General features: G+C 37.5%; 1 protein-coding gene across 1 annotated transcript in view; it reads right to left on the bottom strand.

Moving 5' to 3' along the window:
- The window catches only part of aff1 (AF4/FMR2 family, member 1), a 65877-nt gene that overhangs the window by 13554 nt on the left and 29220 nt on the right, over positions 1 to 23103 (bottom strand). Inside the window, exons 4-10 of the mRNA XM_062031264.1 lie at positions 8609 to 8650; positions 8453 to 8527; positions 4986 to 5019; positions 4031 to 4088; positions 3573 to 3711; positions 418 to 1350; positions 242 to 333 (exon numbers count right to left, since the gene is read on the bottom strand). Of these exons, the coding sequence (XP_061887248.1) occupies positions 242 to 333; positions 418 to 1350; positions 3573 to 3711; positions 4031 to 4088; positions 4986 to 5019; positions 8453 to 8527; positions 8609 to 8650 (1373 nt within the window). The remainder of the gene's footprint in view (positions 1 to 241; positions 334 to 417; positions 1351 to 3572; positions 3712 to 4030; positions 4089 to 4985; positions 5020 to 8452; positions 8528 to 8608; positions 8651 to 23103) is intronic.

Genomic DNA, 23103 nt, shown 5'->3' with positions numbered 1-23103 from the left:
AAAATCGGCATGTAAAATCTCAAATGTATGGTATTTGGAATTGGGACATTATTACTTACTATATACAGTATATTTGTAATATTTCTTCTTTGATGATTTTAAATGCATGTTAAAAACTGTGTCACACTCTTATGATGTTAACGTAGCTGACTCAGCCTACACTTCCGTGGAAGGATTACTGTTCCAAACAATAGCACGGCTTCTAAGCCGTTTGGTAGAAACATGGTGTTCGATAACCTACTCCACTTTGACTGAGGAATTCTTGTTGGATGAGGTCATCTTTTTCTCCAGCTTCAGCTTCTTCCTGGGAAGAGTTTTGTCATCTATCTCCACCTAGAAGTTGTCAATGACAAGTTTATATGCAAGGACGAGGTACTAGTGGTAGCATGCATGATTGCTAGCGCTCATGCTTCTCACAATTTGAGGTAAACTCTTTTTGATGGCTTTGGGGTGTTTGCTGGCCTCCGGTTTGTTTTCAGATGTGTGCAAAGGTTTCTCAGCCTTCATGGGTGTCACCTGGGGAACTCTAGAAAGTAGATTTAGACCGATCTTTACCAGCAGGGATTTAATAGGTCGGTTGGGAAGGTCCAGAGAAGACTTGCTGAAGCGTCCAGACTTCTCGCAGGACTTGCGGGTTGCAGAGGACGCTGCTTTAGGAATCACTTTGGCCTCTTTATGACAGAGAGCCTCAACGTTGGGTTTGCTACAGCTGATTTCGACTGGCAGGGCGGGGGACGGGTGGTCGAGACGAGTGAGACTTTGGGGAAGGCAGGAGCAGGTGTCAGGGTGTATCTTGCCACATGACGCACAACAAGCATCACGTTGGACCACCTCAGGCCTGTGAATGGATTTAGTCTTTTGCACTTCTGGTCCTTTAAAAGTTCTCTTAGTGCTGCTTTTAAAGTCACTGCTTTTGTTCTTTATTTTCCTTGTTTTTGTTTTGAGCTTGGGTTTGTTTGAGATACAGTGAGACACAGTGTCCTCACATTTTACAATGCGAGTCGTTTTAGTGTGATCCTTTGCTGTTTTTAGTGCGACACCTGAATGTTTCTTGGAACTGGTACAGCAAATCACATCGGTGGTGGATTTTGGGCAAAAACTCTCACAAGAACTCTCTTTGCACGGCTGGGCTTTGGGAGGGTTTCCACCAAACTCTTTTGGAGGTTTTGACTCACCGACTGTGTCTACATTTGAGTTTTTGGAGATTTGAAGGGGCTGTGGTCGTTTGTCAGTGGGACTCTTGCAGACGTTGGCACACTTTTGGCTTTCGTTGTTGAAGTTCTGTTGACTGGAGCGGATCCACTTCACCAACTGCCAGTCAACATTGGACGACGCTGCTGCTGTATCAGTCTATTAAAAAGGTAGAAGTTAAAACAAGCAAAATCAATAAACGCACTAGAAGTCAGTGTATTCTTTCATGTCACTTCCTATTAGAACACTATCTTTGTAAAAAATTGAGTTTTATTACCTCGATTTTCAAATCCCTCATTGTGCAAACTTTTCGGTTTACAAACCACAGACTGAATGAAAATATACCTTATCTCAGAGAAGGTTTCATCCATCTATTTTGTACCTCGCTGCACAGCCATTGTGGGTGGGCTGATCGTTCTCTGGTGTTCAGTCAACAAAGTAAAGTAACACTGTGCTAAATGTTACTTTGTGTGCTTTCAAGTGTTATTAGCCTTTTTACCGCATTTCTCTAATTTTACTAGCTTATTATGAGTCTAAAGAAAGCAATGGACAACAATGTGTAGTTTGAAACATTCAGGGAGTACCCACAGCGTTGTTGAAACTTTTCCTGCCCCATCCCCTTTTCTTCCGCTGCACATCAAAAAGATTAATCAACAAGGTAAACATTTTTATTCCTAATCATTGTAGAGACCTGGCTGTTAAAGTTAAGAAATTTTGTGATTTCAAACAGAGTGCACTACAGGGCCAGTGACACTATGTGTGCGTCGGCAGAGCGTCTCCAAATAAAGACAGTTCAGCTAGTTGTTTTTACTTTTTTATTAAATAGAAAGTTGAGCTATCACCACCTTGTTATGTTTACAGTACTGTATTGCTAGGTAGCAATCACATGACCTAGAGGCACTTCTGGGTTTCAGATGGTGGTCTAGAGTCCAATAGTCTACTGTATGTTTACCTTCATCAGTGCAAATTTTGAAAGGTTTAAAGGCAAATATATAAGCTATCATGAAAAATATTTAAAATGTGATGGCATGGATTCATACACTCTTAAGAATTAAAAAAAAAAAGATTTAAGTCATTCATCATCACCGAAGTAGACATACTGCACTCCTCAAACGCACTTCCTTGACATCATGTCTTCACTTCCGTATTTGATTGACATAAGTACATGCTGCTGTGGTGCCAATGAGAAAAAGTCAGTTTTTGCAGTTGATTTTCTGTTAGAAATATTTGTCTGTCATCTACAATTCATGTCTGCAGTTGTTTTAAATGTATGCAGTTCATATTTTGTGTCATTGTTTAGCTAGATTTCCTGTTGTTCAGCAATGTTTGGTTTACAACAATATTTAGCAGTACCGAGATACCTTATGCTGTTTAGCCTATGAGGCACATATTCATTTAGTTTATTATTACTATCAAGGCTATTTTATTGATACTAACGAATATCACCAAAGATGCTATAATGTGATTAGCCGTGTCGAATAAAGCACTTTGCCTTACTGCACAACAACTAAGCTTTTAGTTTCTACTGAATACCAAAATATGGTGGATTGGATCAATAATCACAATATTTATTACTTGCACTTAATATGACGTTAGTTTATGTCCACAACCAAGTCTTTTGAGTTATATTTAGGCATAGAAACTACAACATGACTTAAAAGAACATAAACAAACCAATGTGATCTCTTGTCCTGTCTTTACGCTTTATAATAGAGAATAAACTTGATTGTGACACAAAAAGTTTCTCAAATGAAATGTTCAAACAAGCCTTTGCCTAGGGTTATTGATGCAGACACAAGCATGGTCCGACTGTACTGCAGAACATGATAAGTGATATTTTTGAGAGCCATTTCCCTCGACACACTTTGGTAAGTTTCCTGACTTTATTCCGTTTATGAACCACTTCTGTCAGGACTCTATTTGAATGCTTGGAACAGCACAGCAAAGCAACATTTTCAGTTCAAACTCTTCATTTACTAACACATCTCTCACTTAATTTAACCCTACGGTCAAGCTTGTTGACTATCATGTGAATTACATCACGATGAAGCAAAGCGGACGTGACGTCTTACGCAACCCAGCAATTGCGCTTTAAAATTGTGTTCAAAGTGTACAGGTTGACTTTTGTCGATGCTGGAACCCATCATTTATGTTTACAATATTTGTTATGGAGAAATTTGCTTCAAATACACAAACTTTGCAATTTACAAACCTTGTTCAAGAACCAATCAAGTTTGTAAATCAAAGTCCAACTTTTCAGCGTAGCATTGGAGCGCAATAGAGATGTACCTAATGAAGTGTCCATTATTTCCAAAAGTTTGGAGAGACCTAATTCAATGCCATGAGAGACTGTCTAAACTTTTGACTAGTGTATAATTTACCTCTGTTTTGGAGCTGCTCAGTGGGGGTCTGCGAGGCTTCTCGGTGGCACTCTCGCTGTCAGAGTCAGATCTGGAGCTACTGTCTGAGTCACTGGAGCTTGCAGATTCCACGCTGCTGGAATAAGTCTCCTTGTGCCGACTTCAACAAAACAAAGTACAGGATCACAAACACGTACTTTATGTTTGTTTTTTTCCAGAAGAACTAATGTGGACTGCATGTCTTTGACTGTGTTGGTAAAAGAAAAGAAAACTGTAGCTGATTTGTAGGGGTTGAATTCCAGAAACATTCCACATCTAATAGACAAATGATGGATAGTTTAATGTAATCACAGCAGAACATTGTTTTGGAAAGGGGGGATTAGTCAGCAGGTTCATGTGAGTTCAATAACTGTCTACTGCTCATAGTTCCCATCTTTGGTCATATTGTGAAATAAGGATAAGCGTAAAAAGAGACTCACAATGAGGAGCTTTGCACATTGAGATTGGAGGAATCTTCAGAAGACGGGTCATGACTTTCTGGAAAAGAAACAAACAATCTCGCATCAAATAACCCAGCCAAAACCTGTAAGAACTTGTAGCCAAAAATTAGCACCCAAAGGCACTTTAGTTCTTAATTCATGAGCATACAAGGTCTACTTCCTCACTATGATCCAGCAGATTTCCAGTCTTTGAGCGTTCACACTAACACAGAAACGTGCGCCCAGAATGTTTGTTTGGATCGCACCAAGCTCTTAAATTCCACACCCGCTGCACAAAATTAGGAGACTTTTTTGGCTCAGCGCTACTTCACATAAAATGGAATTAGTGAATCTGTGAAAGTACACGAACGCTAATGGGGTAACAAGGCTTGAAACTTCACTTTGTTTATGATACATTATATAGTTATTTTACTCTACATACTGACTGATAGAGTGACCAAAAAAAGGAAGAAACAGAACAGCAAAATATTAAATATTTACATAAAATATTGCGGCTTCACACACATCACTGTTTTATCAGGCTTACTATGCAACATTTTTGTCCATTTTCGAGCATAAAATGGCTGATGGAACTAAAAAAATATATCAATACTACAGTAGTATTGGCCACTAAAGGAGCACAAACAAACCATAGCATGCTTTTAAGTACTGTAGCCACTGATTGGTTCAGTCTCAGGCTTACTATACTGGATTAAAACAGTGTTAAGGTGAAGGTAGAAAAGCGCTATACAAGTATAACCCATTTATCGTTTATTATTTATCATTACCAAATATTGTAAACTTTTTCTTCACACTACTAAGTACTGTATATAATTTTCCTGGCGCGTGTTTGTTTCTTTTTTGCATGTACCACAATCTCATAACATGAACTCTCCTAATCCTCCATTTTGTCCTGCACGTCTACCGTGTTTTCTACTGTAGTGTCATGACTCACTCAGTTCCAGACATGAAGAGACTTGCCCTGCTTCCTGTTAGGACACAAAAAGGCAACACAAGAGAGGGGTGTTAAACTTGGTAGTTACTTCGAATAATTTAGAGGTTGACATTTGTTTAAAAAAAAAAAAAAAAAAAAGGGTCACTGTGTGATTAGAGTATTGCAATAATGTGTGTGTTTGTGTAGTTTGACCTAAGTATGACTCCAGTGCACAGCTCATTAAGAGCTTAAAGGGAAACAGGGTTCCTCCTTAGGGAGTTAATTCGGTAAATGATCTGACATCGATGCATAGCTGCAGCCCTTCTGCTTCGTCTGCTCTGTTCAGTGGAGTTTGTTAATACGCAGCAAGGTGGCCAGTATAGGACTTCGGCTAAACCACTCCAGTATTGGAAAAAAATACAGTTTGAACAGCAGTCATGCATAACAATAAGCCAGATGTATATACGGCCAGACCTCTGTTTAGCAATCTTCAATGCATCAAGTGCATCAAGTGAATGTTTCCCTTTTGCTTTGTTTTATGTGGCTTTCTGCAATACTTATTCAAAAACACGGACCAACAGGATGTGAGAAGTTATGTGAAGTAAGCAGTAACACGCCAGAACACCCATACTTTTGCTCATTTTCAAAGTTATGGTTTTATAATTTTAACCATTTTTACCACTTTTAACTATTAAGGCTGTTAGAAAATTAGATATGTGAGGCTTATTTTACAGTCTTGTACACAATATTAAAAGTGGTTGACATCTTTTTACTAGGGATGTGCTGATCGATCAGACGATTTTTATGAAAAAGTATGTGGTAGTCATTGCTGATTAATGCATTTTATTACAAATCACATAAGCTGATCCCCTCTGGCTGACACTATTTATTTTTAGTCCCCCAGGTGACAAGCAGGTATAATTATGTCTCTAAATACACATTTTGGATCCGCTCATCTAGACTAATAATAATCACCACCATTATGGCAATAAACTGCATTTCTTTCTATCTTGAGTATCATTATCAGGTAATATTATCACTGGAGGACGAGGCTGAACATATTACACACAGGGGAAGAGAATAAGGAACTAGTTTAAATATTGTGTTGATATTGTTACACTGTCACTAGCACTCACCAAAAATAAATTGAAAAATTCCGTTAATACATGTGATTGGTACCAGCCGATCTCACTCATGGATGATTGTATCGGCATCATACAACCTTATCGGAACATCCCTACCTTTTACACTTGCATGAGTTTTAAAAATGTGAAAATGTTACCTACTGAAGAACTGACTATTGATGATTTTTGTCTTTTCTGACTTATAAATGTTGTTACAATGTTGGATACTTGAGTTAAAGAATGCCAAAGCATCAAATCGTAAGTTCTCACATTTTGATGCGAGTTTACACAGTTTTGGATGTTTATGCCCGCAAATTTACACCAAAGCATATTCAATACATATTATCTAAATCAGTGGTTCTCAAACTTTTTTTCAACAAATACGACCTCTGAAAACACTTGGCTCTCGAAGTACCACCATAATGACCAACATTAAACTACAGTAGCGTAGTAGGCCTAAGTATTCGTTAAAAACAAGGCAGATGTTTTTTTTGACAAGTACAAACCCCGTTTCCATACAAGTTGGGAAATTGTGTTAGATGTAAATATAAACGGAATACAATGATTTGCAAATCCTTTTCAACCCATATTCAATTGAATGCACTACAAAGACAAGATATTTGATGTTCAAACTCATAAACCTAATTATTTTTTTGCAAATAATAATTAACTTAGAATTTCATGGCTGCAACACGTGCCAAAGTAGTTGGGAAAGGGTATGTTCACCACTGTTTTACATGGCCTTTCCTTTTAACAACACTCAGAAAACGTTTGGGAACTGAGGAGACACATTTTTTAAGCTTCTCAGGTGGAATTATTTCCCATTCTTGCTTGATGTACAGCTTAAGTTGTTCAACAGTCCGGGGGTCTCCGTTGTGGTATTTTAGGCTTCATAATGCGCCACACATTTTCAATGGCAGACAGGTCTGGACTACAGGCAGGCCAGTCTAGTACCCACACTCTTTTACTATGAAGCCACGTTGATGTAACAAGTGGCTTGCCATTGTCTTGCTGAAATAAGCAGGGGCGTTCAGGGGCGTTGCTTGGATGGCAACATATGTTGCTCCAAAACCTGTATGTACCTTTCAGCATTAATGGCACCTTCACAGATGTGTAAGTTACCCATGTCTTGGGCACTAATACACCTCCATATCATCACAGATGCTGGCTTTTCAACTTTGCGCCTATAACAATCCGGATGGTTCTTTTCCTCTTTGGTCCAGAGGACACGACGTCCACAGTTTCCAAAAACAATTTGAAATGTGGACTCGTCAGACCACAGAACACTTTTCCACTTTGTATCAGTCCATCTTAGATGAGTTCAGGCCCAGCGAAGCCGACGGCGTTTCTGAGTGTTGTTGATAAACGGTTTTCGCCTTGCATAGGAGAGTTTTAACTTGCACTTACAGATGTAGCGACCAACTGTAGTTACTGACAGTGGGTTTCTGAAGTGTTCCTGAGCCCATGTGGTGATATCATTTACACAATGATGTCCCTTGTTGATGAAGTTCAGCCTGAGGGATCGAAGGTCACAGGCTTAGCTGCTTACATGCAGTGATTTCTCCAGATTCTCTGAAACCTTTGATGATATTACGGACCGTAGATGGTGAAATCCCTAAATTCCTTGCAATAGCTGGTTGAGAAAGGTTTTTCTTAAACTGTTCAACAATTTGCTCACGCAATTGTTGACAAAGTGGTGACCCTCGCCCCATTGTTGTTTGTGAATGACTGAGCATTTCATGGAATCTACTTTTATACCCAATCATGGCACCCACATGTTCCCAATTTGCCTGTTCACCTGTGGGATGTTCCAAACAAGTGTTTGATGAGCATTGCTCAACTTTATCAGTATTTATTGCCACCTTTCCCAACTTCTTTGTCACGTGTTGCTGGCATCAAATTCTAAAGTTAATGATTATTTGCAAAAAAAAAAAAACGTTTATCAGTTTGAACATCAAATATGTTGTCTTTGTAGCATATTCAACTGAATATGGGTTGAAAATGATTCGCAAATCATTGTATTCCGTTTATATTTACATCCAACACAATTTCCCAACTCGTATGGAAACGGGGTTTGTATATTAAATATTTTGACCACTGTAAAATTACACACAGTTTGAACAGTAACATTGTGTTTTTATACAGGAAAATAAAACACTACTTAAACAATGGATCAAATTAAATGTATTTTACATTCTTTGGCGTGCAACTAGTGGTACGTGTACCGCAGTGTGAGAATCACTGATCTAGACCACAAGAACTTGTTTTAAATTTAGAATAAAGTCACCCTACACTTTTAAATTAGTAAATTGGTTAATTGTAATGTTTTTTTATACACACAAGATCGTGACAGAGGGGCCTTACCTTAGTTGGGGGTACGTCAGATTTATTAGAAATGTGTATGGCTGTCAAAAGGGGCGGCCAGTAATGAGCCATCTCCTACAAACACAACAATAAATATAAACTTGTTGTAGAGCTCTTGATAACAATAATAATGGAAAGAGACAACTATAATCTTACCTTTAAAATGTCTTCAACACGCAGTGTTTCATTTGCCCTCGTCTACAAAGAAAAATTTAAGTTCATTGCAGGTTTAAACTTCCCACAATCCAACATGTCCCAAATGTGGTAGGAGGAAACAGTACATGTAATCCTACCCTTTTTCTGCTGACTCAGCAGTTAATGACAATTTGTTTACTTTCTGTGTTTAACATGGAGCTACCATAGCTTAGTCCGTAATAATCACTAATAAATAGATACATTGTTATGTAAATACATTTCTAAAAACATTCATACAAATTGGCCGAAACATTGTAATACTAATAAATGAGTGCAGAATATATGACAAACCATACCATAATTAAAGAATACGTAGTAAAGAGAGCCTTATTAAAGAAGACCAAACAGACTTCTTTGTCTATATCAGAGAAAAGTCAGTGTTAATATTTAACTTGAAGTACTTTAAGGTCAAAAAGTCAGATCGGGAGATATGACAGTAGTTGGAGCCCTTATCATTCCTCAACCAAGGTTTATTGATTTGTAGTGTAGTTGTATTGGACAACAAAAGTTACACACTTCGCACTCTTACTTGGTGACACACTTAATAGAAAAAAACACCATGTTGTCTACTTCATATCAGGCAAGAGGTCACCTGATTATTGAACTAACCAAAGACAAAAGCCTTGCATTGCACAACATATGTCCAATCACGTGGTCTTTCTGTTACAGGCCAAAGTAAACATTTCAAAAGACCAGAGTAAAATCTTCACCACTAGGTATAGCCCCGACTAAAAAAAAAAAAATTCCTGATGACGTTCAACCCACAAATGTGACACAATGCGCGGGCGGCAGCGTCACTTACACACCATATAAACTCTGTGTCAACACACTGCAGTCCTCATTGTTGTAAATGCCTTTCTCTGTTTTCCCTTGACAGTCTTTGAGAGATAGTCCACGGCCCACTTATGTCAATTGGTGACAAAGCTTGTTTATTGTTTCACAGCACGTGAGTCACGTCATAGTAGAACGCAGAGGTCACACCCACACGCTCAAACACACACACGCACACACTCACACGCGCGCAAACACACAATTTAGCACACAGCTCTAAACACAAGTCCCTTAACTTCGTGTTTTTCAGCCACTGTGCCGTGAGATACAGTCTGGTGTGCTGTGAGAGATTATCTAATTTCACTTATTTGGGTAAAAAATATTTTTTGCAAACCAGTAATTATAGTCTGCAAATATAGTGTTGTTGTTGAGTGGTCGGTGCTGTCTAGATCTCGTGTAGTAGAATTTCTGACCTTTGACCTATATTGCATGTCTAATGGGAATGTACGCTCAATTGATTTCTTTCCTATTCTGTGCCAGTGGGACAAAAGTGAATGTTAAGTCGTGCCAACCTGTCTACAGAATGTGTTGACTGTCTAAAGCAGGGGTCACCAACCTTTTTGAAACCAAGGGCTACTTCTTGGGTACTGATTAATGCGAAGGGCTACCAGTTAGATACACACTTAAATAAATTGCCAGAAGTAGCCAATTTGCTCAATTTACCTTTAACTCTGTTATTATTAGTAATTAATGATATCTATCTTTGTGGAAACACTGATCATCTTAATGATTTCTCACAATAAATATATATTGAAACAGATAAATATCAATATGCAACACTTTATTTTTATATTTTCTCTAAGTGCACATTTTTCAAATTGAACATTTTCAAATGATCACTTCTAAGACAGTCTTGTGAAATCACAATATCCCATTTTAACTAGCTAGCCACTAACATTTTTTAACAAATCATGAATTACTTTGCACCATGTTTGTACAAATAATAACTCATGTAAAATACAAAAGTAAACTCTCAAATTTTTAAATCATGTCACACTTTGAACTGGACACCAAATCTGTTATCTGTTTCTTTGTCAGTTAGTGGGAAGCCTGGCATTGCATGCTGTTAACTAGTGTGTTGTACTCTGGTGTGTAACTTGACACTGCAACTCTGAGTGAGTCTTGCAGATGTGCATCAGTGAGGCGTGTTCTGTGTTTGTTCTTGATGAAGTTCATGTCAGAAAAGGCTGATTCACAAAGATAAGATTTTTCCTCATTGTTTGCGGAACCTTCTTAATCTTTTGGACATATTTTCACAGCAATCTGGCCTTAAGCTTAATTATGATAAATGTAAAATGTTAAGGATCAGAAATCTAAAGGGAACGTCCTTTCGAATGGAATGCAAAGTGCCTGTTTTGTGGACAGATGGACCAGTTAACATACTTGGTGTTGTTGTCCCAGAAAATCTGGAAGATCTAGGCTCAGTAAATTATGATAATCGACTAAGAAAGCTGGACAAAATTATGCAATTATGGAAAGGGAAATCCCTAACCTTGTATGGTAAAATGTCTATTGCCAACTCGTTAATTATTCCTCAATTTATTTATTTGTTTTTGTCATTACCAGCTCCATCACAAAACTTTTTTAAGATTTATGAGCGGAGGGTCTTCGATTTTGTCTGGAACGGCAAACCAGAAAAGATTAAAAGAAAGGTTTTGTACAAAGAGTATGAATATGGGGGCCTGAAACTTCTCAACCTTGAAGCTATGTGTCTGTCTTTAAAAGCATCAATTGTTCCAGAGATGTATTTAAACATTGAGTGGTACACAAATGTCCTGTTGGACAAAAAACATGTACTGTATCAAAAGAAATTGTATCCTTTTTTACAAGTGATCCCCTCCCAGAGAGTCTGCTGGGAAACATGGCGGGGTTCATAAAGGAAACAATCCACTCATAGTGGTGTTTTCAATTTTATGTGCCAGAAAAAAGAGACAATATTTTGCAGCAGTTAATATGGATGAACTCTAATATTGTAATAGGTGGAAAGCCTTTCTTTTGGAAAAATATGTTTGAAAGAGGAATCATTTTTGTCAATGATATTATCAATGAGAATGGTAAAATTATGAAGTATGATGAATTTAGAGCTATGTATGGTGATGCTTGCTCAAGCTTTTCATTTTATCAACTAACTGGAGTAATTGGGAAAAGATGGAAACAAATAATTAATTATGGAACTACTAAATTATTAGTTTGTAAACCTCTAATAAGAAATTCTAGTTGGCAAAAAGGAACTAAAATAAATAGAAAAATATATAATTTTTATTTAATAAAGAAATATTTGAAGGCTGCCTCATACAACACAAATGGAAAATGGGAGGACTTTTTTGACTGCCCGTTGCCATGGGATGCCATATTCAAACTAATCTATAAAACCACTATCGATGTGCAAAATCGTTATTTTTAAATTAAAATTATTTATAACTTCTTACCCACAGGGAAAATGTTAAAATTATGGAATATGACAGAGTCAGATGATTGCAGATTTTGTTGTCAGGAGCCTGAATCCACCCTACATTTGTTTTGGTATTGTCATATTGTGTCTTTGTTTTGGGTGGAAGTTGAAAAAATGTGTTTAAGGATTGGTTTGTTTATGAAGCTTAATGTGGTTTCTGTTATTTTAGGAGAGTTCCTTGACAATCATGATTTAGTCAATTTAATTATAGTACTCGGTAAAATGTTTATTTTTAAGGCCAAAAACAGATATTCACTTAGTATTACTTTCTTTAAAACATTTATTCAGTATTTTCTAACTTTAGAAAGTTACATGGTTGAAAACGATAATGATGCCAAAAAACATTAAAAAAAAGATGAGAAGTCCTCAAAGGCTTATTTTGAAAGTATAATTATGTTTATAGATTATATAATATCTGTTGTTGTGTTCCCTAATTTGAGTGACCTGGACATAATCTGGACTGTACATAAATGCTTATTTTGAAAATGTAATTGTGTTTATAAATTATATGCAATCTGTTGTGTTCCCTAATTTTTTTCTGTGTACATGAATGAAGGTGTGTGTTGCTGAGTCCGACTTGGACATTATCTGGACTGGGCCTGGTTTAAAAAACCCTTTAAACAAATCTAATTCCATTGACAACCTGGTCTGTTGAAGATAAGGCCCTTTTTTAAAATAAATAAAAAACATTTTCTTGGATAAAAAAGAAAGTAAATCAATATAAAAATAATTACATAAAAAATAGTAATTAAGGAAAATGTTAGTGGACCAGCAGCCTATACAATCATGTGTGCTTCAGGGACTGTGTCCCTTGCAGATGTGTTGTCTATGTTGTGGGAACCAGAATATTGGTAGCAGAAAGAAATAACCCCTTTTGTGTGAGTGGGTGTGGATGAGTGTGCATGGGGGAGGTTGTTTGGGTTGATGCACTGATTTAAAGTGTATCTTGTGTTTTTTCTATGTAGATTTAATTTTTTTTTTTTTTTTTTTTTTTAGAACAGGCCCGCGGGCGACTCATCTGGTCCTTACGGGCGACCTGGTGCCCGCGGGCACCGCGTTGGTGACCCCTGGTCTAAAGGATTCGAGTTGTTATGGAACAGATAGGGAAAAGATAAAAGACATTGACGCACTCGATAAGGAACGATGACGCACAAAAGACATATAAAAAATGGCAGAAGACCGGAACTCGACAGTGATTTTGGCTTGTGTGTGTCTTGTTTGCTCCGGAGTGACATGTGGTCTGTCTGCACGGCCAACTCAATTCAACCTGCACTTCTGATAATGGGTAAATAAATTTGTTGTACTAAACTACTTTTGTTGCCTGTTTAAGCTTCGGACAATCCACTACACAAATTGGCGTCACGAACAGGATGGTTTAGAAGCTACAGGTCGCTCCCGCTCTCTCTGTCAGGCAGACAGTGTGCTGCACGCGCGCATCTAATACAAGGTAAGCGTTTTGCTTAAAGTGTAAACATTTTCTGCCTGGAGAGAGCCGGATCGATAAGACTAATTGCTGAATCTATTTTTGATAAAAGATAGGTTTAGTCAGGTTCTCCAAAAACAACCTGGAATGGGGTAAATTATGGTTGGATTGAGTTGTTTTATATGTGATCATTTGTCTGTGTGTTTGTTGAAAACTTGTGATTTCTTGTTTTTAACATAAGGGGATTGTTGATAGAATTTTGGTGGTTTGGAGTGTAGAAGCATAGACTATGTGAGACGAAAAATTTCTCTTAACCTCTTCATCCTCTGTCGTTGCTGGCAGAGGATGCTTCTTTCTGCAAGTGCATCAGAATTAGCCAGAGTTGGATACAGCTAAATTTAAGGCAGGGATTGCTAACTGATGTGACATTTGGCCCATACAAATTTATGAAGTCTATGAATGTGCGACATATCTCTCTATGTGGAAACTGCAGCGTTGGAAAAGCCTCATTTTGGGTGACCGTTTGGTGACTCCGGTAAAGGAGATCAACTGAGCTGTATTTGTCACGACGTTCTGTTTAATTGGCTGCAGTATAGATGGATATTGATCGGGCTGCATATGGTAGAGCTTTGGTGGAGCTTTGGTGAAGCTTTGGTGAAACTGTATGGAACTGACCAAAACATGATGACTGTAGAGCATTGGGTGATTATCAGTGACTCTATGGTGCTTTTATGCTGTTGCCGTGTATTGGTCAGGGAGTAAAACCAGGGGCTGCTCCGCTGAATGGGTTAATCGCCGTTGTACGAGTAATGATGGGACCTGTGTTTGTTAATGAGACGGCCGATTCCACAAAAGCACGCGTGCATTAGTTGTTTATATTGGTCCGGACCAGGGGGGAGTGGTTTGTGGGATAAAAATGTGTGTTTTTTTAATTTATATATATATATATCTGCGTATTGTAATAACATTTGTGTAGCACCTGGTTTCTTATCTGTTTTAATTCCCCTCTGAAAAAATCAACCTCTCCCCTCACGCTTTTTTCGCACCCACGCTGATCTGCAAGAGCTGGGAAATTGTCGGTTATGTGTGTGCGTGTGAGAAAATAGACAAAGTTATGTACAGAAAACACATGAGTGAATGATCCATCCATATAATTATTTTCTTCCGCTTATCAAGAGGTTGGATCGCGGAGGCAGCAGCCTAAGCAGGGAGGCTCCCCCTCTTGGGCGCTGCGAGCGAATTCCAGTCATTTTAATTTGTTTTTAACTATACTGGTGATTGTGACTGTGCGATATTACAGTTGTTTTACACACTGAGATTTTGAGTACGGGAAAAAAGGCTCTTGCTCGCTGGTAAATTCTCTGTGTGTGAGTGACTGTGTGATGCATATAAAAAAAAATTAAAAAAAAGGAGTCTCAGCTGGGAGACATTTTGAGATAAGAGTGTGTGCGTGTGACGAGGCTGTGTGAGTGACAGCTGCGTGAGGCATTAGTTCGAAGAGGAGTGACACTGATAGCATTGAGCTAGGTTAGCATTGTGTTAGCATAGCATTGAGCTAGGTTGGCATTGTGTTAGCATAGCATTGAGCTGGGTTAGCATTGTGTTGGCATAGCATTGAGCTAGGTTAGCATTGTGTTAGCATAGCATTGGGCTAGGTTAGCAAAAGTTTGCTTACTGAGGCATAGTAAGGCTAAGTTAGCATCTAGCTTGGCATTACTAAGTGTGGTTGAACAGTTATTCTCGGTCTGTAGAGTGTGCTAGTAGTAGGTGCTTGCTAAGTCCAGTAAAATAATAGATAGATGGAAAATTACACGTTTAAATATCAATAAATAAATACGGATTGCGGGACATTGAAACATTGTTTAATTCATCATTCATTTATATGTTTAGTATACTTTTTTGATACAGCCTTGATGCTCTGCTGATCCATCCAGTTTCTGTGTGGAAGTTGAGACAAACACACACGCACGAACATCATAGATTAGGACACATTGTAACTTTGAATTAATAGTTATACGACAAATAAATTAATATTGAATTTGAATTTGATAAAGATAAATTGATCACACATTGACATTTTAATTTTTTTAGGAATAAACACACAATAAAATAAAAGTTAAATTTATATTCTAAAACATCTAGGGGTATCTGTGCAGGCTGTGAAACATAGAGTCTGAAGAAGTACAGATAAGAGCCACTCAGCGCCATTGTCAAAACAAAACGTAGAGAAGCGTTAAACAAATTCTAATCAGAAGGAAGACAGACCAAAATATGAGAACTTAAGTAAACAGACAGCAAGTAAACCAGAAATAATAATGTAAATAAATAACAAAGAAAGCAAATTTCTATGTGACATTGGTGCATGTAGAATTACAAATAGAGAATAAAACTAAATGGAAATAACTGTCTGTATGTATAGAAATCTTTATTATAATTGAATCACTTGTTTAATTTTTAAAACGTTTTAGTTATTCTTATTTTTTTTGTTTGTCCAAATAAGTCAAGTAAGACCACAACAAATGAGCAATATGGTGCACTGTTATACAATTTAATAAATCAGAAAATAATGACATTATGCTGTATTTTATTTCTTTATTTTACTGGGAAAAAAGGTTGAAAACCACTGCCCTAAATCATATCTAAAGCTAAAATTATTTTATAAGACTGATTATTTTGGATTATTGTGTTTGTATTGTGAGAGAAGGAGAGAAAGTGAGAGAGAGAGGAAGAGAGAGCAGGTGAAAAAACAGAATGAGGGTGAAGAGGATGGTTTGAGAAAATATGGGAAAAGGATGTTTATAACCTTACGTTATGTGAATGGTTTCTAGGAGAACAGAAAATAGAAACATTGTGTGAAGTGTAAGGAAGAGATGGATACAGGATGTTGTTTGTAAAGGAAAACGAAAGTGAAGAAAAGATGAGAAAGTGACAAATGAAGGTATTCGTAAATGGTATGCTGTTGATTGTGGTTAGCTGCAAGTTTGTTTAATTGTTTGTTTGTTTAGTTTTTTGAATGAAAGGGGAAGAAATCAATAGGAATAATTACATGCAAAATGGAATAAAACTATGAGTGCGATAGATAATGAATGAATAGATGAAATAGGTTTATTTTGGTCATATAATCAACCATCAACCAATTTGTGTGAGCAGTTTAATAGTAAATTAGACATATTAACAATCATACACATTTACACACAGAAAAGAAAAGAAAAAAAAAAAGAATGACCGAAAAAAAAGAATAGGCGGAAGCCAAAGCTTATATTGGCCTATGATATACAATTACTGAACATTATATTACCTGGAACATCAACGTTAAAAGATGAAAGTAATTGTTACTATATTTTATAATGTTCAAAAAACTTTACTTTTCAAGGTTCTCTTAAACCATAACAAAAAACTACATGTGTTCAGCTCATCACTGAGGATGGTACATTATTTAACTCCTAAAACTGAAATACATTTGTGTTTTTATTTTATTTTACTTGACCTATTTCAAAAATCAATATCCCCCGTAAATGATAGTTTTCTCCTCATAATGTAAACAAGCTAAGAATACAAACTGGAAGGCTGTTGTTCTTTACTCGGAAACATAATTGCCATTGTTTTAAAATTAAATTATCTGAACATTTAACACATTATGACTTGTAAAAAATAGATTGGTATGATCATAACAATAATGCTTTGTGTAATATTGAAATGAGCCTTTTAATTTTAAGTATTGGGTCTATATTTCTTCTATAAACATTTCCCCAAACTTCAAAACAATATTACATATGGAAAAATAAATTAATAATATAACATGTGCAGACATTGCTTATTCAGCATGTGTTTTACTTTATACCGAATAGCAATGGATTTGGATATTTTTCTTTAATATGTTCAATATGCGGCTTCCAACATATTAATGATCAATTACTATTCTCAAGAATGTAGTTCATATACTCTGTCAATTTCCACTTGATTCAACTTTAATTTGTGTTTCACAATTTGACTTTGCGCCCTGGACAGGTCGCCACCTCATCACAGGGCCAACACAGATAGATAGACAGACAACATTCACACACTAGGGCAAATTTAGTCTTATTAATTTCTACATATTGAGATCTATTACTTAAAATAACTACTTAACCACGGTTGTGAAACACCTTTCTAATTTATGAGAGTATTGGGATAGGATTGAGGAAGATGTCTGCTGTGGTGGTGGTTAGTTTGGAAATTAATTTAATAAAAGTAACTTTAAAGTGCAGTCTGACATTTTAGTTTGGAGTAATTTATAGTTTTATTTAGACATTGCAGTACACCATACTTCTGGATGTTGAGCTAGAAGAGGATAATGGCATGACAGAATAAAGTTAGAGTTAAAGTTGGGGTGCAGGTGATTGTCACACACACACTGGGTGTGGTGGAATTTGTCCTCTGCATTTGGCCCATCCCCCGTGATTGCCCCTGGGAGGTGGGGGAATCGTTTTTGGTGATTTGGCTCCCATATTTTTTGTAGTCTTTGGTATGACTCGACCGGGGTTTTGAGCTTGCGACCTGCCGATCTCAGGGCGGACACTCTAACCACTAGGCCACTGAGATGAAGTAGGCAAACCAAATCTCAACAGCTTTCAGTTAGCTATAGATTTTGAGAGTATAATGCGAATAACTATAACTTTACAACTGTTTGCTGTGAATAGTGTTGAATAATAATTACAAATAACAGCCTACATTAATAATTAGAATAAGAGCCGATATGTAAAGTTAAAAAAAACAAAAATAAATAAAAAAAAACAAAGGGGGGGAACGTGATTAGGCATGGCGCTTAGAGCATGGCCTTGTGTGTTTGTTATGACTAAGTTGGATAACCAGTCGGAGACAGGCAAGGCAAGGCGGGGCAGCTTTGTTTGTGTGGCGTTTTTCATGCAACAAAGTGAAATGAAAGAAAATAAAAGCAAAATTAAAATGCAGACAATAAAAATAAACACAGTGCGGACGTTAAAAGTTAAAAGATTAAAAGATTTAGCTGAAAGATAAGGAGAAACGTGAATAAAAACATTCCTTTGTTTTGGAGAGTATCACGCACAGCGGGAGGTCAGAGTGCAAGCATGACAGCTTGCTCGCGCCTACTGATAGACAAGTGATAGTTTAAAATAACTTATACATAATCTTTAAGTGAATTAAAAGGGTACTTAAATACACATGAAGTAGTACGTATAATCTTTGAATTAAGGTTATTGATTAGCAATTAATGGGATAGTTAAGAATGTAATTTTAAAACGTGATATGCAAAATTGAACTAACCGAGAGGATATGAAAAAGATGGGTGTACATGTTTTGAGTTCCAAATTCTGGAGGAAAAAACCTCAACAATACGTAAAACCATACAGACGGACTTGGGTGGTAGCCACGGTCAAGCGAGGGTGGAAAGGATGTGCAGCCGGGGGACTGCCAACTTCTCTGAACAAGACAAGCTCCAAAGTTGTAGCCAGAACATGCTCACAAAAAATACAGGTGTGACAGCAGGACGAACAGCAGGATACAAACAGACCCCTGCTGGACATAAGTGTCAACGGACAATGTTCAACACAATCTTTGAAGCATTCCTTTGTGGTCAACCTGCACACACCTTGTAATGACCTGCTTACGAACTGTGCCCTGACAATTCAATACTGCACAGAAGGAACTTCCTGATGTTGCCTGACAGCACGACATCAGCTGACAACTACTGGGGACGCCTCGCAGAAATGAGTGGAAGACGGGGACTGCTCCAACTGTCCTAGCACTAGCTGACTGAGGTGCGTCCGTGTGTCCTGCCACCCAAACCGCCAAAGTGTATGATCACCAATTAGACGACTCATAATAGGAGCCTTTTGACTCTTATATATGGTGGGACTCAAGGTATGGCCGCTCATGTGAACTACCCTTACAACAATTAGAATGGTATAAGATGGACAACTAATGAACCACATTGTTCCCTCTGTCCTGCTTACGAAACCAAAAATTTAGGTCAAATGATAAAACAGGGCGTAGCTGCCGCTGATTGAACCGATACGCAAATACCACATTTTCAATTATTTCAGTTGTCTGTTAAAAACATAGCTATTGGCTGCAATTTGGACATTTCTGCTGTAGGCTACAAAGAGCTAGCAGCTACACAACAGCTGAGCTAAAACAAAATGTAAGCATATCAAATAATTGTAGTTGCTTATGACATACACAAAGTCGCTTAGAGACAGAAGTCTGTAGAAAGTATTCAGTAACAAACGTGTCCGCATTATTAAACTTTCTACCACAGGAAACATACTGAACAAATACAGCAGTTACTGTCAGACTCTAATCCGGATTACCTTCTCTATCAGAGACATGGTTAAAACCCACAACAACTTTCGTTCTAATTAATGTCCCGGGGGACAAGATTACAGAAAAGACAGATCGAGTGACAAAGGGGGGAGGAATTATGATTTATGAAAGGGAAAACATTAAAAGTAGATCAATTTGAGTATGTTGAAATTAAAATCACATTTTCCTCAGAAATGTATTTCAAGGTAATTGTAGTATACCGACCGACCACAGCTAAAGACATTTTTCTTGATTCATTTTCAGACATCCTCAAACAGCATAGTATGAAAGAAGTAACGTCATGGAGGACGTTAATCTGGACTGGTTAAATAAAACACGTAGAAAGAAACTTAAGGATATTATAAACGGCTTCTACATGATACAAATGATAAGCAGCCCTACTAGAATTACAATTGGATGACAAAAATCAAAGAAAACATCTGTAAATACACGAATACAAAACCAGAAAGAAGAGTGTAAAATAAAAATACCATTGGATTAATAAAACAATTTGGATTCTAATAAAGACATGAGGACTCAGCTCTCATAAGAGAAATTATAACAGGTCTAAATACAGATCGTATGATTTTAAAAGTTTGGAGGAACAAAGTTACAATGTTTATGCGGAAGTCTGAGGCTGACTTTCACTTAGAATTAATCAAAGCTGCAAAAGGGAACATTAGAAAGTTATGGAAAACCAGATACAAACTTACGGAAAGAGAGAAAACAAGAAACAACACTAACATTGAGTATCAATGGCGCTACTATCGCAGACAGTCTGGACATAAGTGGTAATTTTGATGAACATTTCATCCAGTGTGTACAAACCCTGAATAAAAAGTCCCTCAAAATCAGTGCAAATAATTGTCATTTACTCATATGGACTAATTTTAGAATTAACAAATGAAACAAAGTTGAACAAAATCTTCGCTGCATTATCAGACTCACGATCTAGAGATATATATATGGGTTGGACACTATTTTCCTAAAAACATATAAGGATTGTATTATTGCTCGTATAACAACGATTGATAAATAAATCAATAACGGAAAACACTTTCCCTACCACGTCAAGAAACTGCTACTATAATTAAATCCATAAAGCAGGAAATAAAGAAGACCAGAACATGTACAGACCAATTAGCCTTCTCCATGTTATAACAAAAGGAACAGAAAATTTGAAATTAAAAAGTGGCTTTGGAGCAATCAAGGCTGCTCAGACGGTCACTAAGAGGGGCATTATGTTGACACATCAATTTAATGAGTATTATATTATCTATGAGAGCATTTTTGTTGTAAATTGTGAGGTATGGCTGTTAAAATCTTGGTTATTTTTACGAATGATGACAGATGTGAACAAGAGCATGTATTGTCTTTGTGTGATGATGTAAATAAGGTGTGGTTGTATTGTATGGTAAGTATGTGCCCATGAAGGGGCATTTGGTGACTTTTCTTATAATTGATTACATGCTACAGTATGATTATTTTTGATTAATTATTGATTATTATGAATGTATATATTTATTATGATTAATTAGTGTCATAATTTTATTGCTTGATTTTTGGATCCCTTTAATTTAGGTAGCCAGGGACTGCAGATGGAAAGTAGCTATTTAGATATAATCTGGTACAGAACATATCTGTTTCTGAACTTAATGTTTCTGTGCATTGTCCCATCATAGATAGACTAAATTAAATACAACTATTTAGTGAATTATTGAGGCCACAATAATTCACTAGGTGTTGTAAAATATCAAAGTACTATTGCAAAAGCGAACAGTGACCTCAAACATGACCTGTCCTCCGCCTCTGTTCTTGCTGCGCTTGGCTATCAGCTGCCTTTTCTTTTTCTTGGATGTTTCTGAAACTACTAATACTACTACTACTACTACTATTACTATTACTACGACTAACACTGTCCCTGTGAGAGGGACAGAGGGGGGAGGTGAGTTTGGATTGGGTCAAGTTTGAGCGTGTTGAGGTTTTATTTAATCGATATGATCAATCCGGTACAAGGATAAAAGAACGTAATGATTTAGATTGACAATTGCAGTGGTTGGCGGAAGCAACCCCACCCTCAAAGGAGGGTGCCAATTCAGTAATTAAATGTTTTGTGAATTATCTAATATCCCGACATGGTTTCCCCAAAAAGATTAGGTCAAACAACGGCACCTAATTTAAGAAAACAGGTTAATCTTCTTCAGTCACAAGATCAGCACTTCTCAGGACCAGCAGCTTCCTAGGAAGGTGGAAAGACCATGAGACCAAAATGGTAAGTTTGCAAAATGTAGAATTTGTGTGCCAGTTCCTCTGTGCAGATTTGAGGATGAAAGCAGCCACCCCAGATTCACTTGCACTCGCTAAGAGGGGCACGGTCAAAGCCAATACAGGACCAACACCCGATACCTGACTGGAAGGAACCGAGAGGAGAGACAACACCTTGCCAGCGATGACGAGAACAACTAAGGTTGCCAGCCAATGTGTCCACCGGGACTCCAGCAGCTGTGGAAAGAAGTGTCGGGAGTGCCGAAGCAGCGAGGAGGCCTGAAGCAAGCCGAGGGCCTGGACCAAAGCCCCAGCCTTCCCCAAAGCCCCCACAGCTCCAACTCTACCCGAGTTTTCCCCAAAGCGGCCAGCGCGCACATGCCATTGCACAGTCTGCCCAATGGACTGAACCACACCCCAAGAAGAGACAGAGACAGACTGTTTGAGTGGATCTCTTTCTTCACCAAGGCAGCCAAAAGCCCAACGAGGTGTCGGCAGGCCACCAGCCTGAGGCACCACCGAGCCATCTATGAGCACTAATCGAACATGGACTCATACGAAATTCAGTTGTGTGTTCAAAATCAATTGATAATTAACAATATTGATAACTACATTCATTGCAAATGCCGGGAAAAATATTTTTGCAAATGTCTTACAGTCATAAGTCTATATACATTCATCTATTTATGTTCAATGATGTTCATGATCAAAGTATTTGTTATTCCTTTACTAAATCAAAGGGTAGGCCACTAATTGTGTTCTGTGAGATGGTTTTACTGCAGGCTGGTAACAGCGATCGCTCTGAAGGAGGGTCATAGACGGAATTTTTGCCTCGTATAAAAACATTGAGGTTTTTGCCTCTATCTGTGGTTAACTTAGTGGTCTACATCAGAAATTGTTTTGGTCCAGGGTCTTAAGACCCTGGAAGGCGGGTATGTAGTAGAATTTCTGACCTTTGACCTATATTGCATGTCTAATGGGAATGTACGCTCATTTGATTTCTTTCCTATTCTGTGCCAGTGGGACAAAAGTGAATGTTAAGTCGTGCCAACCTGTCTACAGAATGTGTTGACTGTCTAAAGGATTCGAGTTGTTATGGAACAGATAGGGAAAAGATAAAAGACATTGACGCACTCGATAAGGAACGATGACGCACAAAAGACA

The sequence above is a fragment of the Entelurus aequoreus genome, linkage group LG21, assembly GCF_033978785.1.
Source record: "Entelurus aequoreus isolate RoL-2023_Sb linkage group LG21, RoL_Eaeq_v1.1, whole genome shotgun sequence".
NCBI lineage: Eukaryota > Metazoa > Chordata > Actinopteri > Syngnathiformes > Syngnathidae > Entelurus > Entelurus aequoreus.
Note: the sequence above shows the minus strand (reverse complement) of the source record. Positions and strands in the feature narration are given on the sequence as shown.